Source organism: Furipterus horrens, unplaced genomic scaffold (genome assembly GCF_987537825.1).
Source record: "Furipterus horrens unplaced genomic scaffold, mFurHor1.1.pri manual_scaffold_5, whole genome shotgun sequence".
Taxonomy (NCBI): Eukaryota; Metazoa; Chordata; class Mammalia; order Chiroptera; family Furipteridae; genus Furipterus; species Furipterus horrens.
Window position 1 is genome coordinate 200,513,256 of NW_028327175.1, and position 14,311 is coordinate 200,527,566.

A 14,311-nucleotide genomic window follows, 5' to 3' on the forward strand; every position below is an offset into this window, starting at 1 on the left:
ACCCAAGAAGGGCGACGGCCAGGTGCGGCCAGGTGCGCTGGGGGAGCTCGGGAAGGCTGGGCGCACTGCGTCTGAGCGTCAGCGAGCCACAGCCAGGTGTTCGTGGGCCCTGGGGGGGGGACCGGCAGCCTGGCCCCCGGGGCTCTCGCACGCTCACTGGGGGGCAGCTGAGGAAGGCCCTGGGGCTGCCAGGTAGCTCACCAGCATCAGAAATGGGCACGCCAAGTAGGGATGAGGGACGGGACTGGGCAAAGGTGGAAGTCTGGAAAGGTCCGATTGGGGCAGTGTGCTGGAGACCGGGGCCAGGGTCAGGGTCGGCCCTGGGGAGCCACCGAAGACGTCTGCGCTCAGGAGACAGGCCAGCTCTGCCTTTAATGAAAAGGTCTTGAGCATGTTCAGGAGACTGTCGTTTAGGTGACAGGTCACAAGGTCTTGAACTGCAGACACAGACGAGCAAACTTATCTGTCAGGACTAATAAAAATGGTCTCTGTCACATATTGTTCTACTTTAAACACTTTTATTCAGTCCTTTACAAGCATAAGAACTATTCTGCCCTCAGGGCGATAGAACACTGGCTGTGGTTACCAACCAAAGACAGGAGTGTGGTCATCAAGGGCACCACTGAGCCCAGGGTTGGGGGGAGCGTGGGTCTCCTCTCCGTGTCTGGCTGGAGGGGGACCAGTCATGTCTCTGGGGGTGGCCCTTCCATGACCAGTTTCTGCAGCAGAGTTTGCCCACAGAGCCCCGTGGCTCTGATCCCTGCAAATATGCCTCTTCCCCAGTGACCCTCCCCCATCTCCAGGGATGGTTGATGACTCTGATCTTATCCCAGATAAATATCTAGTTTGATTCCTGATTTTGTATCCTTTTCTCTAAAAACGTGTCTCAGGCTGTGTATCCTTCAGGCCCCACAAATCCTGATCCACCCCTGGGCCTAGTACGTGGGAGCCTGTGCAGGCCTTGGCTGGGCCTGTGCTTTTCAGAGGTGACAAGGATGCTCCCAGAGCTTCACAGACCATGTAAGACGAGGCATGTACATGTCTCCATCACAAAATTCAGACCATCATGGGGCTGGACATTAACATTCTCATCCCCTTATTCTTGTTAAAGCTCCTTTCATTTTGTTCATCAGGCTTTCAAAGGAAAAGACAAAAATGTAACAAAACCAAACCCGCAGCTGGCCTGAGCCGGCAGAGCCGGGGCGAGCGCAGGTGTCAGAGGGGACACTGGGCCGGGCACCTGCGCGAGGCAAGGGCTGCGAGCATCTCCGGGGGAGGGGCCGCTGAAAGGTCCCATTCACAGGCGTGAGCCGCCCCGGCCGCGCCCCGCGTGACTCCTGTGGCACCCGAGGTGTTTGCAAGGTGCCGGGAGAGCAGACACACTCGGGTTGGTGTCATAGAACAGCCTTTCACCGGCACCCCCTCTGCGGCGCCGTTACGAGGCGAACGCTCCCACGGTCAGAGTGTCCCCCTGCAGGCAGTGCCCCCCTTCTCAGCGGCCCCGCCCTGCCTCGCGCTCCCCAGGGGGCCCCCATATGACTGCGCCAGAGGGGGAGCAACCACGTGTCCTCAGCAGACCCCACAACGGAGCCCTGCAATGACTTGGGGAGGCCCGGCCACTCCAGGGCTATGTGGGGGCAGCAAGGCAGGAAACACGGGGCGGCCGTGGGAGGCCGGAGTGGGGTGTTTCTACCCCGGCGAGGTTGTAGGAGCCCAGAGACACATCCGGCTGTGCTCGGTGCTTGGCAGCCATGAATAAACACCGACGCAGCCAGAGAAGCTGCTCCTGGTCCTCAGTTTCCCCACAGGTCAGGGTGTCTGTGAAGGAGAGCGCAGGATGGCCCAGGAGCCCCGGGGTGTCTTGGGGAGCAACCCCTGTGATGGAAAAGGGGGGGCAGGACTAAGCAGGGAGCCGCCAGATCATGGCTCAGATGCACCAAAGGCTGAGAGTGGGGAGAAAGGGCCGCCCCTTGGACCACCCAGGGTGGGGACCAGCCGGGGTCACCCTTCCAGAGGAGGCTGACCCTGAGGAAGAGCCAGAGGCTGTCGGCCAAGCACACACCTCACCGCTGGCTGGGTCCCCCCCGAAGGCCGAGAGGACGAAGCATCCGTGTCTGCCACGGGCACCTCGTTTCCAGAACCGGAGTGAGCCCTACCTGGCAGCACGGCCTTTGGGAAGAAGCAAGTGGCACCTGTGCGCCGCGGGCGTGAGCGGGCCGTCAGCGCCGACAGGTGCGCACTGAGTCTCACGCAGCAGGTTTTCTGGAGAAGCGAGGCCCCAGGAGGCGCGAGCCCCAGACGGGATCGTGGGAACTCACCAGGGGACCATCGGTCTCGGACGGAGAACGCGGATCGCTCAGAGGTGCCGTCTCCCTGAGCGCTGATCCGCCTGAGCACACGCGGGGCTGGGACCCTCGGTGGCCCTCGCCCAGCCAGCCCTGTGACACCCATCGCCGCTGCCCTGGGGTGCTCCCAGCACGCACATGCGGTTGGCTCCGTGGGGACCCGGGCCGCTGCCCCTGCCGTCACTGCTTTGTCCCCAGGCCCCTGACAGAGCCGTCGTCTTGGATTGAACTGCCCGTAACTGAAATTGGCAAAGCAGCTTTCGTTGTTTAAACCGTGGCTGGCTCTAAGCCTGCGCGGGGAAGGACCTCCCGAGGCCGGGGCGGAGAGCCCGGGAGCAGAATAGTGACGCCGGAACAGAAGCCCGTGGTAACGCTCTGGGCTGCGGACCAGACGCCGGCGGAGACCCAGACCTTGGCCTTGGGGCCTGGACGGCGCCCCGTGCCGTCTGGACCCGGAATGCCTCCCGGGGGCCCCGAGCTCGCTCACCACATTCTCCCTCTCGCCATCTGTAAAACTGACACGAATGTTATTAAGATATTTGACTATTCGTGTGTCCTGAGCCGCTTTCCTGGTCTTTCTCCCACCCGGCGAAGGCAGAGCTGGGGCCCGTGTGCCGGAGGGGGTGTTCCGCAGGCAGCCTTTTACAGGGGGGAAGCCGCTCCACCTGGCTGGCCTCGGGCACGGGTGGGGGGAGGTGGCCGCAGGTGTGAGAGGTGAAACCCACGCTCAGCCGGCTGAACAAGGCGTATTGGTGCGGTTTCACTTGTGCTCAGAACGTGTGATACATGTACAGGAAAATGATCTGCACAGCCTCGGACGAGGCTCACCATGGCAGCTCTGTCTGATCCTTCTGACAGTCTCTAGATCATTTTTACTAAGATTGTGGCGCCCTCTCGTGGCCCCACCATAGACGTGCTCCCGAGTAACGCAAACAAGGTTGGGTTCTGGGACCAGGGGTCGGCCTCCCAGTTCAGGGCAGGCGGGTGGGCCTCTCTCTCCTTCCCGACCTGTGGGCACGATCCGAGGCCCTGTCATTTGTTTCGGGGGGAACGTGACTCACACGTGGCATCTTTCTTTGTCCCTGAAGTGCAGGCGTGGGCCGCACGGGCACCTTCATCGTCATCGACGCGATGATGGACATGATGCGCACAGAGCAGAAGGTGGACGGCTTCAAGTTTGTGGCAAGAATCCGCAACCAGTGCCCGCAGATGGTGCAGACGGACATGAGTGCCCCTCCGCTGGCCCAGCCCCTCGTCCTGGCCTGAGCGTCACAGAGCCACCCAGACGCCCCTGTGGCCCCTGGCAGTGCCTGAACAGACTGTCCTCAGTCACGTGACCTTTACTCCAGGCCATCAACAGTCACTGTAAATGGCCAGCCATCCGGCTTTTGCCCCAAACCTCCTCTGCCCCTGGAGCTGCCAGCGTGAGCGGCCAGGGCCTGCGGGGCGCACCCCACGGCCGCCTGCTATGTCCCTGCAGATGCAGTACACGTTCATCTACCAGGCCTTACTAGAGCACTGCCTCTACGGGGACACCGAGCTGGACGCGTCCTCCCTGGAGAAGCACCTGCAGACGCTGCAGGGCACCACCACCCACTTCCACAAGATCGGGCTGGAGGAGGAGTTCAGAGTGAGTGTTCTGGCAGCCCAGGAAGGGGGGGCCGACTCGAAGGAAGCTGCTTTCCACACCGCCCTGCTGATGGGCCCCAGAGAAGGTGGCGGAGCCAGCCCTCCGTGACTTGCCAGGGAGGGAGATCACAGCAGCCCCCAGGTGGGGGACAGCATCCCGCATGCAGTTTTTACTTCCCAGCACCCAGGGGAAGTCTGGGGACAGAGGCAGATACTGGTGCCCGGTGTTAGGAAGCTGGGGGATGCGCTCAGGAGTGTCAGCACTTTGACCGCATGGCTGTGTCCTGTTCTGACTGCAGAAATTGACAAGTGTCCGGATCATGAAGGAGAACAGGAGGAACAGGCAATTTGCCTGCGAACATGAAGAAGGCCAGAGTCATCCAGATCATCCCGTGTAAGGCGGCCAGGCCTCGGGTTTCAGCGCCTGGCAGGGCAGGCCAGGCTGGCTCCCGCCACTGAGGTCCTGGGGGAGTCACCCATCTCCCACTTCCATTAACCAGGGCCCAGGCCAGGGCGCCCTCGGGGCTAAGTTCCCCTGGGGGCTCAGTCCAGTGTGGGTGGGAAGAGAACGCCCCCCTGGGAAGCAGCCAGTGGGCCTCACAGTCCTGTGTGTGTCAGGCAGCAGCTTGTGACCTGGGTTCAGAGGTGGGAGGGGGAGGACTTCCTGGAGGTGGGGAGTGGCCTCAGCATGTCATTGAATCCTCCCCCAAGCCCGGGCAGAGGGTTGGCACCCCCTTAACACAGAGCAGGAGTCCCGGCCGCGCAGCTGAGACCTTCCAGGGAAAGGCCTTGGTGTGGGCCAGACGCAGGCAAGGGCAGAGCCGGGACACTGGCCGGCCCGGGGCCTTGGGCGAGGGTGGGCCAAGGAGTGGGCCACAGTGGTCAGAGGAGCGAGTGGAGGAACTGGGATTTCAACCAATTCCTCTAACTCCACCCCCAGGCTTCTTGGCACAACCGTGATGCTAACTTAGGCGGAACACCCGGAAACGTGCTGCTGACTGACGGTCAGGGATCTGTTTTCAGAGGAAGTGGGCATCCCGAGCTGTTCCATGCGCGGGTGCCCGCGTGCAGGGCCCGCTGGGGTGAGGCCCAGCCCACGCAAGCCCGCACTTGGCCTGTGACCTCTGCTCCCATCTGCAGGGCTACCGGCAGAAGGACTCTTTCACCGCCACCCAGGGGCCCCTGGCGCACACGGTGGAGGACTTCTGGAGGATGGTCTGGGAGTGGAAGTGCCACACGATCGTGATGCTGACCGAGGTCCAGGAGAGAGAGCAGGTCAGGGGCTGCCCCGGCCAGGCCTCCAGGGCCCATGTGCACACCTGAGGTCCCGCCCCCCTGCCCCATGTGGCCGGCGCCCCATTGCCCACATCCCTCTGCTGTCAAGGGTGAGGTCCAGCCTTAACTTCGGAGCGAGGTGGAGCTGCAAAAGGTCTCATTTCTTTCTTTCCTTCTTTGGTAACTGTAACTACCCACAGGCTTTCATTCTTAGATTTTATTTAACCTGCCTTGAAATCCCACCATTTTGTGTTTGCCACAAGTACAAATTTGGTTTCAACCTGTTGGAGAGAAAGACACATGTTCACTTTTTTCAAGACAGAAAGATAGGTATGTCTAATTGGCACCACCCTGGTCAAGTTGAAGGGGTCAGAAGTTTTTGTTTTCCTGGAGATCCATCCATGGCCTTCCTGTGTCATGTATTTATTTAGTACATAGTAAGTGCTTGTGAACCACCATCCAACTGAAAACCGAAACTTTTGCCAGTAAAGTCCATCCATCTAGGTGTCTCCCCCAAGATGTACCCACTCCCCTAAATCTGTGTTTTGATTTCTCCCCTTTTTCAACAACAGCTTTACGGAGATATAATTCACATACCAGTCAATTTATCATTTTAATGGATACATTCCAGCGGTTTTTCATCTATTCACAGAGTTGTGTGTCCATCACCACGCTCCAACGCCAGATCATTTTCATCACCCTAGAACGAAACCCCAACCCTGTGAACTATCACTCCCCATTTCTCCCTCTCTGTAGTCCCTTCCACCATAAATCTACTTTCTGACTATGGATTTGCCTGTTCTGGACATTTCGTATAAATGGAGTCACACGGCATGTCTTTCGCAATTGAGTTCTCTCCCTTAGTGTAACGTTTTCAAGTTTCGGCCGTGCGGGCGCACGAGGAAGCTCTTCATTCTCTCTTACTGACAAGCACTACTCCACCGTCGGGCTTGACCGCGTCTGGCTCATCCATTCCTCAGTCCATGGCCATCAGAGCTGTTTCCCCTCTTGGGCTATTATGGGTCCTGTTACGAGCATTCCTGTTCAGGTTTTCACCTGAATGAAATGTCTTCATTTCTCTTGCGTAGGTACCTGGGGGGCATTTCTGGGCCACATCTTAACTCTATATCACCACTCATATTAGTGACCATTTTGAGGACGTGCCAGGCTGGTTTCCAAGGCAGCGGCCTCACCTTACATTCCCAGTAGCCACATGCAAAGGCTCCAAATTCTCCCCCTCCCTGCCAACACTTGTTATTGTTTGTCGTGGTGATGAGCCACCATCATGGAAGTGTTCTTTGCTTCAAGCCCTTTCTGTCAGAGGGGTGCCTGTCTACAGAAACGACGCTTCTCTAAGGGACCCTGGCCATTCTGAGAGACCTTGTGCATCCACATCCGCCAAGCTGTCCAGCATCCTCGTTCCTGGTCACTACGTCGGCGTAAACGTCATTGCTTCATGGCTTTGATTTGTCTCTCTGACTCCTATGAGGCCAAGCACCATCTTGTGTGTTTAGAGACAGCACTTCCCCTCTGTACAAGGTGCCCATCCGTGCCGTTTACCCATTTTCCTGGTCGACTGTCTGCCCTTTTCTTCACACTGACCCTTGCTGGTTTTGTGTATTACAAATGCCTGTCACAGCTGACGGCCTGACCTTCACGCTCTTCCGATGTTGGCTGAGGAAGGGAAGTTAGTTTTATTGTCCTCTGACCTTGCAGTCTTTCGTGTCACGATTGCTTTGCTCTTTTGGGGTCTTATCTACTAAATCCTTCTGTTCCCTAAAATGAAAAGATACCTTCTGCTTCTAAGGCTTTCGTGGTTGTGTGTTTCACTTTAAGTCCTAACCTGTCCAGGTTTGTTTTTATTACGGGTCATGGTGGCCACATAGGGATGGGCAGGTGGGCCGCTGCCAGGCTCCAGGAGGGGCCGGATATTTACATCAGCCTTTGTAGGAGTCCAGTTTCATGGAGAACCAGCTTGTCAAGCTTCCTGTATTGAATGATCCCTCCTGCCTGTCAGCCCCCTTCTGTCCCGAGTCACAGTTCCAAATACACACGCGCCTGTGCTGTTTCCTCGGTCAACAGGCCTTAACGGGCATTCAAATTCATATTCACGTCCTTTTATTGGTCAGACAAAATAGGTTAAATGGCTTGAGAGCCATTCTATGTCATGCCGTTAAAACTGCTGGCCGAAAAAAACCTGTTGGCAGAAAAGTATTTATCATGAGACTTCAACTTATATTTTACCCCCCAAGGACAAGTGCTGCCAGTACTGGCCAGCAGAGGGCTCTGTGACTCACGGAGACCTCACGATCGAAATCAAGAGCGATGCCCTCTCGGAAGCCATCGGCATCCGGGACTTCCTAGTCACCTGCCGCCAGGTATTGCTGCCATAGCGCCTGGAACTGTGGCCGGAGCACACCGCAGCCTCCCCTCGGGTCCTGCTCAGCTCTGCTCCTCCAGCCCTTCCCAGAGCCCCTCGTGGGCCTCAGAGCTCAGGGTGGGACGAGGGGGCCGCGTTATCGCGTTATCGAGGGGCAGATCTCCTATGAAATTCAGACCTCCAAGGTCACCTGCCTCCTTGGCTGGGGGACAAGAATGGGGGGATGCAGAGCGGCTGACTCCAAGAGGCCTCCCGCTCCGCACTCTAGAGACACGATGGTGACGGGGCACGAGGAATAAAGGGGACGGATGAAGCCACAGGGATGGCTCAGCTCCGCGCGCGTCCTTTCCGCTGGGCCAGCGCTGGAAAAGCTGCTGGCGCCGTGTCGTCTGCACCGGAGACCCGCCTGGGCGCGCTTGTGGCCTGGCCAGCAGGTGGCGCGGACGCCTCCGTTCTCAGTCCCAGGTGCCTTTGTCGAGGTCACTTAGAATAAACCAGAAACGAGTTCCTTCGTCCCCTGTGCTGCCTTCCCAAACCCAGACTGAGTTTAGAACGAGCTGGGCACCCGCGATACAAAGGCGAAGAGGTCCCCAGGGCAGGCGCGGGGACGGGTCCCAGCAGGGGAACGAGAGCCTTGGAGTCTGCCCGCCTGACCTCTCCTTGGACCTGAACCAGGAGGCTTTGCATTTATAACAAATTCCCCTGGGACGGGCAGTGCCGGTCTGGGGACCCCACTCTGAGAAACACAACCTTCCCCGGGAAGATGGCGCGTGGTTACAGCAGCTCACACTGTGCCCGGGCGGGATCCCATTCGGGAGACGTCCGTCTGCTGTGACGAGGCGGGCGTTCGACGGTGACAAGCTAAGCTGCGTATAAACTAAACGATCCTTAAAAGTCCACGCTCGCGTGCGCTTCCCGAGGAGCCTCCGCGCTCAAGTGCGGGCTTGGCGCTGTCCCGTGGTCACCCCCACGGGGGATGCGTCACCTGCATCACGCACTTTCTCCCCACAGTGCGGGAGCCGGGCGAACAGGTACATTCATAGCGCTCAGCAACGTCCTGGAGCGAGTGAAAGCCGAGGGGCTTCTGGCCGTGCTCCGGTCTGCGCAGAGTTTACGACTTCAGAGGCCGCACATGGTGCAAACCTTGGTAGGGACCTGAAATGACGCGGTGCTGTTTCTGGGGAAACGCGCTGAGTGGGAGCTGCCCGTGGGCATTTTCTATGTGGGAAAATCCATTCGTTTGGAAATGCTCTTGTGCCTGCAGACTAAATTATGTAACAGAGGCTGCTATGCCTAAGGGTGTACAGGGTTGTAATAAACACTCAAAATGCCTTATGTCTTCCTTTCTAATGCTTCTCCTAATTAAATTATTCAGACAGTTTTTAAATTTTATTTTAATGTACCCTTGGTTTTCTTTTTCAGGAACAGTATGAATTCTGCTACAAAGTGGTACAAGATTTTATTGACATATTTTCTGATTATGCCAATTTTAAATGAAAGTTCCTGCCTTAAAATATTTTTTAATTTAATGGTCAGTATATTTTGTAAAAATCGTGTTAATTTATTTCATAGTTGACATTAATATCCTTTCTAATTTCTTTGTATATATTTTGTTATGCTTTGAGGCCACCTACTATAAAGTTATTTCATCTTAAATATCCCCTTTCAAAAACTGAAATAATATATTAAAGTCAAATAATATCCCATAAAATATATATTTCTGCCAATATCAGTAAATATTTTAATTTCTCATTATATTCATATCATTTAACTGCTCACACTCAGCACCTCTAAATGTTATAGATCTTAATATGCCAAGTGTGCTTATGCAAAATACTAAACACAACGTTCATGAGGAAACAGTCGGGGACTCGGAAATCAGTTGAAAATTCACTTTCTTAACACGGATTTCTACAGCCCTGAGCAGCGGGATTTTTTTTAAGGCAAACAGTTCCTGAAGATAAAGAGGGCACGTCAAGTCCTCAGTCCCAGCCCACACGGTTTACCTTTACGTTTTAAAGATCAGAGAAGACTTTACAACCTGAATCCAGGTCTAAAACACATCAGAGTACTTGGCGACTATATAGGGAGACTTAAAGATGCATTTATTCAAGGCTGTGCCCATGCCATTCGTGGCTAAATGACAGGAGACGCCTGGCCAGGTCCTGCCCGCCTCCAGCGTTGGGTGCACGCCCACAGCGCCACCTGCTGTCCGTTGTCCCGCGGGTCTGACGCAGGTGACACCTGCTGAGACTCAAACCAGCTGCGCTTCTCACGCCGCCGCCATTGGCCGCAGCTGCGCAGCCGCTCCGGCCGGGTCCCAGCGCTCGACGGCAAACCGCTGCCCGTCCCGGACGTTCAGACAAAGCCCGAGTCCGACGCCCGCAGAAGCACGGAGCGCACGCCTGGGAGCGCAGCACAGGTATTTTGGTACTTTAAAGACTCGTGTAGAAGCTAAGACTGTTTGTACGGAAAGAAACCTTAAAATCTGGATTTATACAGTTTTTAAAAAGTCCCACTCCTCTATATTTGATTAAAGAAAAGAAAGAGAAGTCCTTAATCCAGAGGCTAACTTATTTTTGGATGGAAATACTACTGAGACCTTGGACACTGGAAACCAATGATGGGACTGCCAGACAGGATTGGCTTGTGGGTAAAAAAAAAAAAAAAAGTGGGGGTCGGGGAGGGATGAATGTAGAAAAGTTTAATTTAGTCATAGAGAACTTTCTAGGGCTGTTCAGTGCCTAGCAGGTGGGCCCAATGTCAAAAAGAAGACACCTGGTCTAAGCCACTGGAAGCATTTCACGTGTGCATTTTCGTTTCTTATTTGCTTTTGAAAAGACACACAAAGGCCTTATTTGACATTTCCACTGGAAACTGATTGCACTGCTTCTCCTGTGCTCGCTGCCGGTGAGCGAGATGCGCCGGGGCTGGGCTGGATTCTGAGGACAGGCTCCCAGTGACCTGGCTCTGCCCCTCCCCCAGCTCCGCTCCGGGGCCAGAGCAGGCGCCCAGCTGGGAAGACTAAAGCACAAATAGGTGCCCGCTGCCTTCCCCGCAGGCCAGCTGTAGCCCCAGGCTAGGCACGCCCGGCAGACTGCCATCCCTTCTCCCTCTCCGAGCACCGTGTCCGCACTTGGGTCCAAGAGGAAAATGCAGGGAGCTTTGCGAGACAGGCCGATTGACCCCGTTTGTTTGCGTTGTTAAAATTCCAACCCCTGAGCCTTTCTTTGACTAAAGGGGAAGAGAGACAGCGGAGCTTTCGTTCAGCACCGATCCTAGAAACAGAGCTGGCTGGCTGTGATGAAGGCACCTGGTCATTTATTTGAGGGGTCAAGGTCAAAGTCGAAGGGTATGGATTTGGGTCCAAATTTAGGAGCCATCACCAGAATTCTGCATGCCCTGGAATGGCCTCCCTGGCCTCTCCTGGGGGGAGTGGAAGACCGTCTCAGGGCGCCCTAGGGAAGGTGCCCCATCGGGGCGTTCCCTGGGCCCCTTGGGCCGTCCCTGGTGTCCACTGCAAAGTCCTGGCGCCCTGTCTGGCTCTTCCAGCTCCAGAATTAAAGCAGAGGCCACTCCATCCCTGGACGGGGGCAGCACTTGCTTGTCGGGAAGCCCCGTAACTGCTGCCCTGTGGTCCCTGCCAAGGCTCACCGGCGGCCTTGGTGCCCATGCAGGATATGCTGCCGGTCTGTGCAGCCCGGACTCTGAGCTCTTCTTCCCTTTCAGTCAGAGCCCACTGTACATAAGACAGCGCCGGGCCCACTTCGTGTTTCCCCACGTTGCGTCCCGTTGAGTTCAAATGCCAAACTGCGATCGGAAGACTCCCGTTCTGATCCGTGTGCTTTCCTGGTCACTGTGTGACTCCCTTCACTCTCTCCACGTGCTAATATGTAGAATGCATACCAGTGTTTTAAGAGGTATTTTTATGTGTTTTTAAAAAGTTTTAAAAATGAGCCTGACATCCGTTTCTGCACCTGGAGACAGGCCCACGTTATTTTTTTTTAAATGTCTGATTACTGATACTTTTGTTTAACTAAGTCGTGTTTAATTTACGTGCAATTTTATATGTATGTACTCAGTTTCAACTATCATGCTTTCTTTTAGTACATTTGTAATCCGATTTTGCTCTGGTTATAACACCAGTGAATGTCGTTGAAATCTTTGTATGTGCCAATGGCAGGGTCTAAACCGCTTGGGTGCGAAGATAAAACTTACTTCCACTCCCAGCCCATGTCTCTTTATTGAGGAAATCTCTTCATTTCCCCCCTGGGCCTTACGTCCTTTCAGACAAGCCGTTCCCTGGGAGACAAACGTTGATTTACATAGACAATGAATTTCAGGCTCCTACAGGTCCTCTCTGAGCAGGCGCAGGAACAGCCCCTGCGTGGGTGGGCACGGTGCCCAGGGCTCGCTAGCTCGCTCCGCTGGGCTCAGGCCGAGTGTGCAGGCGGGAGCTCCGAGCTGTGACCCGCCTCTCAGGCAGGGACCTGAGCTCGGAGCAGATCTGCCAGGAAGGCGACAGTGTGCTTCAAGGGCACAGCCAGGTGCAAGCAGGAAGCCCTGGCTCGCTGCTTTTCCTCCCCAAACCTAACACCCCACCATCCTCATGGCTCTGGCTTCCCCAGCACGCTCCCCCCGTCCACCTGTACCTCCCTCCCTCCTGGCTTCTTTTCGGATATCCCAGGCCCACTGCGGGGCTGCAGCTTATGCTTTCGTTATTTGCTGTACTTATTTAATACATTTTATGAGCCTTGTTCCGTTTGCTAAAATGATTTGAAAATCTTTATTCCGCTCTCCGAAAAAAGGGGCACCTGCAATGAAATGCCATTTGCTCCTGTGGACCCTTGAGTTCCAGGGTTTTCCTCATGGGCCTGTGTGCCTGTCCCTTAGGTAAGTGGTCCCCTCTGCTCTAGGTTTGGTGGGCTCGGTCCAGCTGGAAAAGTGGAGGCAGAAGACCCACCCTGAGGTGGTGGGCAGAGGAGGGACCTCAGTCAATCAGGGACCAGCTGACTCAACCTACCTGAGCGGTGGCTTCAGGAGGGTCTGCGTCGTGTACATGTATGTGTATGCATGTTTGTGTTGGGGGTGGGTCTTGCTTATGAGTCCTAACCCAGACCTACCACCCTGAATGTGCTGCGTAAATACCGTGCTTATGAAGGTGAAAACGTATGCTCACATGTGTTAGAGATTTTTGGTTGGATTGAACCCTAAAGGGTTTAATTAATCAGCGTGTTCCATTCCACAGGCTTGTGGCTAATGGAAACTTTTCTGTGTGTGGGCGTCTTCATTCCGACAGAGACTGAACGGCTCGATGACAGGAGACCTGTTCCTTTCCTTGACTCTGGCCCACCTGTGTGATGCATCTGACTCACACCTTCAAGTTATTTGTGTACCTTTGTGATGAAGCCACTCTGCTTCCTGGCCCAGCTTGGCCGTCACCGACCCAACATATGCCCCCGCCCCGGCCTGTCGGCAACCTGTCACCCCCTTAGGACTCAGACACACAGTCCAGAGCTGCACTGTGGCAGCCCAGGAACCAACAGCAACGACTGATGAAGACAGACACACCGCAGTTCACTCAAACGTTTATGTTTACATGAGCCTCGCTCCGGGCCAGACACAGGAAAGGAGCGGGGAAGACGGGGACAGCCAGGGACAGCCACTTCCTTATCTCCGCACTCACCGCAGCCTGGCAAGGCAGGTGAATGGGGAGGAGTCCAGACAGGTGACTGGACAGAAGATGTGCCGTCTTCTGACTTAGGGGACACAGAGGGACAGGACAATGGAACGTAAAAAGAGAGGCCGGTAGTTAGATGTACGTCTAGGCTTGAAGCGAGAAAGAAGTCTGGGCTTCAAACGAGACTGGGAGGTGCAGGCAGCGGGCAGAGCGCCGGCCTTCGGGAAGGGCCCCGTGCCGCCGCCACCAGCAACGCCTTGCGCAGGGACAGCTGTGTCCCTCCCTGCACACAGTGGGTGCCAGGCACCAAGTAGGCCGACAGGTGCAGTCAGAAAAAGCTCATGTGGGACAGGTGGGTAAAAAGCTCGGAAAATGTAAATGCCACAAAAGCAGAGAAGCTAAAAGGGTATTAGCCTGGAACCGGCGGCACACGGCCGGGGGTGGGGTCGGTCTCAGACGAGAGCGGGCCTAGTTCAGGCAGAGTCACCGAGTGGAAAAGGCCACCGACCAGCCAGCCCTCAACTGTGCTGACTGCTGCGCCCTGAGGATGGGGTCGCAAGCCACACTCCAAGTCACCTGTGTTCCCTTAGGTGGAAGTCCCCGAGGAGAGGAGCATCCCGTGCAGAGAAGCGACAGTCCTAGGGCAAGGACCACGTGCGTCCCCACTGTCCAGACATTGTCCTGAAGCACCATGAGTCCATTCACTGATCCACTCCCAGTGTTCCCTGACGACCTGCCCAGTGTGGGGACACCGGGACAGAAGCCCCTGACTCTGGGGCTCTGACGGGGACACAGACAAACACAGAAGCATCTACTACGCAGGTGCCGGAGCCCCGGCATCGGGTGGACGGCAGGGACCCATTTCAGGGCTGCGTGTGGCCAAGCTGAAGGCCATGGCTCTGCCCTAACGGCCCCACTGCCCCCCGTCTTAAAGTTGATCATTTCAGCAACCGCAGGCGCCTCCTTCACACTCTCGGGGTGGGGGTAGGAGGTGGGACAGAC

The 14,311-nt window shown here is 55.9% G+C and overlaps 1 protein-coding gene and 1 long non-coding RNA gene across 3 annotated transcripts; both read left to right on the top strand.

Moving 5' to 3' along the window:
* Positions 1-2,802: 2,802 nt before the first annotated feature.
* LOC150010784 (receptor-type tyrosine-protein phosphatase epsilon-like) lies at positions 2,803-7,765 on the top strand. Its single transcript, XM_090279446.1, is given in 7 exon segments — positions 2,803-2,894; positions 3,434-3,575; positions 3,832-3,975; positions 4,274-4,312; positions 4,314-4,425; positions 5,068-5,249; positions 7,502-7,765. Coding segments are annotated over 7 exon segments (852 nt in total). The 3' UTR covers positions 7,643-7,765.
* Positions 7,766-8,006: 241 nt separating this feature from the next.
* LOC150010785 (uncharacterized) lies at positions 8,007-10,025 on the top strand. 2 transcript variants are annotated; one of them, XR_016511425.1, is made up of 3 exons: positions 8,007-8,776; positions 9,052-9,160; positions 9,573-10,025. It is a non-coding gene; the product is annotated as an uncharacterized LOC150010785 (long non-coding RNA). The 2 variants fall into 2 exon arrangements; XR_016511424.1 differs by lacking the exon at positions 9,573-10,025 and having other exon boundaries at positions 9,052-9,233.
* Positions 10,026-14,311: the final 4,286 nt, after the last annotated feature.